The sequence below is a fragment of the Monoraphidium neglectum genome, assembly GCF_000611645.1.
Source record: "Monoraphidium neglectum strain SAG 48.87 unplaced genomic scaffold scaffold05558, whole genome shotgun sequence".
NCBI lineage: Eukaryota > Viridiplantae > Chlorophyta > Chlorophyceae > Sphaeropleales > Selenastraceae > Monoraphidium > Monoraphidium neglectum.
Genome location: NW_014008072.1, coordinates 1 through 3,060, shown reverse-complemented (window position 1 = coordinate 3,060; position 3,060 = coordinate 1). Strand labels below are relative to the sequence as shown.

General features: G+C 64.4%; 2 protein-coding genes across 2 annotated transcripts; both read left to right on the top strand.

Moving 5' to 3' along the window:
* Positions 1-68: 68 nt before the first annotated feature.
* Positions 69-311, top strand: MNEG_15681 (hypothetical protein; the record flags this gene model as incomplete). The annotated part of the gene is made up of 1 exon (XM_014035849.1): positions 69-311. The coding sequence occupies one exon, from the start codon at positions 69-71 to the stop codon at positions 309-311; it is 243 nt and encodes an 80-aa protein (XP_013891303.1).
* Positions 312-939: 628 nt separating this feature from the next.
* Positions 940-2,795, top strand: MNEG_15680 (hypothetical protein; the record flags this gene model as incomplete). Its single annotated transcript, XM_014035848.1, has 5 exons — positions 940-1,176; positions 1,469-1,603; positions 1,853-2,071; positions 2,215-2,267; positions 2,699-2,795. The coding sequence occupies 5 exons, from the start codon at positions 940-942 to the stop codon at positions 2,793-2,795; spliced, it is 741 nt and encodes a 246-aa protein (XP_013891302.1).
* Between the last annotated feature and the right edge of the window lie 265 nt (positions 2,796-3,060).

Sequence of the window (3,060 nt, the reverse complement as noted above, 5' to 3'; positions counted from 1 at the left end):
GCGGCAAGCGCATCCCGCGGCGTGGAGAGGTGGGCCTCACCAGCGAGGAAATCAGCAAGTTCGAGGAGATGGGCTACATCATGTCGGGCTCCCGCCACAGCCGCATGAACGCGATCCGCATCCGCAAGGAGAACCAGATCTACAGTGCGGAGGAGAAGGCGGCGCTGGCCATGTTCAACTACGAGGAGAACAAGGCTAAGGAGGCCAAGATCCTGGAGGACATGCGGCGGCTGGTGGACAGGACCATGGGGCCCGCGCCGGCGGGCGAGGCCGGCGGCGGCGGCGGGGAGGGCGGCGGCGGGGCGGAGTGAGCGGGCGGAGGGGCGGCGCCGCACCCAGTCCTGCGGTTGTGTTGCTAGGCCTGTGAGTATTGCTGCGCTGTAAAGTGTTGCACAGAATGTGTGAGCAGTGAGGGTGGACCCTGAGCTGGACGTCATGGGTGGTGCTTGGGCATGTTCGCGGTGTTGACCAGCCTTGGCATGCAGATTTACACTCTATCCAGCAGGCTGAATGCGAGCGCAGGTTCCACACGCAGCATAAACATATCATAGCGGGTAGAAGCGCATTCAAAGGCGCAGCAACGAACGCAGTGCCGTTACAGGTATAAGCCCAGGACAAGCAGAGCCCTGGCTCGGGCTGGAGTCACTTGATGCGGCACCCGGGCTGCGGCGCCATTGAGCGATGGGCGCACAGCAGGCACGCGCCTCTTAGCTGGTTAGAGCGGGTCACATCAGTGAGAAATTCTCTTTGTTAGATACAGTATCAACATACAAGAAGGTGTCAGAGATCGCTTGGGACGAGACTCGCCGGCAGGCTGTGCATGCGGTGACCTGGCTGCTGTATCTATTGTGAACTCTGCACCCATTTCTGTATAGGTGACATCAGAGCCACATAGCGTCGAGGCGCCAGATCGCAGAGCGAGGCCGGATCATTGGCAACATGGAGCTCCCTGCGGATGAAGGCCTGTGGGATGATGACGAGGATGAGGATGAGGACTTTCAGGCATCGGACGAGGGGAGCTCGGGTTCTGAGGACGAGGAGGAGGCAGATGAAAAGCCCAAGAAGAAGGGCAAGGCCAAAGCCAAGCCCAAGGTCGTGAAGAAGGGCAAGAAGACGCCTGCAAAGAAACCAGACAAGCGCAAGCGCAAGCCGGCTATGGTGGACGAGGAGGCTGAGGTGCGCGCACACCACACCGGCACCGCTGCTGCTGCCGCTGCTCTCGGCTGATGCTGCTGCTGTTGCTGCACGCAGCAAGCCCAGCTTGATTGTGCTTCAAGGAAGGTTGCTGGACGGGCAGACGTTTTGACCACTGTACCCTACAGCCTACGCCGGCAATGGGGCTTTGCCCTTGATTACCCGCCATAACCGCCCTTCTGATGGCTTGGCGGTTGGGCGGCAGCACACGTATCCGCCCCGCCGCGACCCCTGGCGCATGCTTCTCCGCCGTTGCCTCGCCGCATACATGCAGGACGACGACGAGGAGGAGGAGGATGACGACAGCGACGACGGCGGCCGCGGCAAGCGGCGGCGGCGCACCGCGGGCGCGCAGTTCATTGATGAGATGGCGGCGGTGGATGACGAGGACGAGGAGGAGGAGGCCGAGGTGCGCGCCCCGCACCAGCGGCGCGCAGCAGGGCGCCCCATGCCTACGGCTGGCGGCACCCAACGCTCCATGCAATTCATAGCAGCAGCTTGAGGAGGTCACGCCATCCTGGCATGCACATGCAAAGTCAACGCGCACCCAGCCATTTTTTTGCAGTGCCCTTCCTGGCCGACCCGCTGCTGCCCTTCCGGCACACCTGACAAACCTCCCATCGTTTGCGGCGCAACGTGCCCTGTTTGGCACGCATAGGATGACATGGAGGAGCTCATCAATGACAAGGACGAGGAGCTGGGGCCAGAGGACCTGGAGGCAGGGCAGGCGGCGGCGGCATACAGGCGAGCGGCAGGCGGACGGGCGCTTCCACGGGCCGGGCCAGGCGCGCCCCTCGCAGGGGTCGCGGCAGGGGCGGGGGCGGGGGCGGGACTTGCGCATCCCCTCAGCCCGGCCGCGAGCGAGCGCGCGCTGTGGGTCGGCCGCAGGTGGACGCGCGCTGACGTTCAGCCGCAGGCCGCCAACACCAGCCGCTTCGCAGCGCGGGCCGTGGCGCGATCTGCTAAGAAGGCGGATACGACGCGGTGTTGGTCACCCCCTGCAGGGCTGTGAACCGTCAGGCTGACGACCGCACCGAGGAGGAGCTGGCGAAGTACATTGAGGAGCGCTACAAGTGAGGCCGCGTGGTGGCAGGGGCCAGGGGTCGGGGCGCCAGCAGAGGTAGAGGCAGCAGCAGGGGCAAAGGCGGGGGCCGCGGGAGGCCGGCAGCGCCAAAGGCTGGGCTCTGAGAAGCAGGGCAGGGGCTAACGGGATCAGCGACGGCAGCAGAGGCAGCTGGGGGGATGGTGGCGGAGGCAAAGGCAGCTGCAGGCGCAGGGCTGTTCGCGAGGGTGGGCCTGTTGGTTGGGGCCAAAGCAGGGCTGTCCAGGCAGGGCTGTGTTTTTTTCGTCATCAGCTGCAGGAAGTTTCGCCGTCAGCTGGAAGAGGGGGCCACATTATGCAGGCAGGAGGTTGGCTGGGTGGGTGGATCCCATCCCATGTGAACTATATCCAGACCCCACTGTGCCGGCGTCTTTGCCGCACCCCTCTCTTTCGCTACCTCAGGGGCATGGCGGAGGAGGATGACTACGAGGGGGGCGAGTACGATGGCGACGCCCTCGGGCAGGAGGTGCGGGGGGGCAAAAGAGGCATCACCAAATGACCTCGTGGTTGAGGGGACCGCGTTTCCTGGGGGCCGTGTGATGCAGCTGCGCAAGAGGCCAGGTGTCAGGGATCGGGTGCTGTCGTCCCTTAGGATAATAGGCCTGATTGTGGCGCGGCATGCTCGTCTTGAATGTCACCTGGGAACGCGGTAAGCGTGTCGCACTGGCACGCACCCGTGGTGAAGCCCAATCACAATCCTCACCTTGGGGCGCCCTCATCGACCCCACCCGACCCCATGCCGCGCCGCTCTGCGGCCCTTCCAC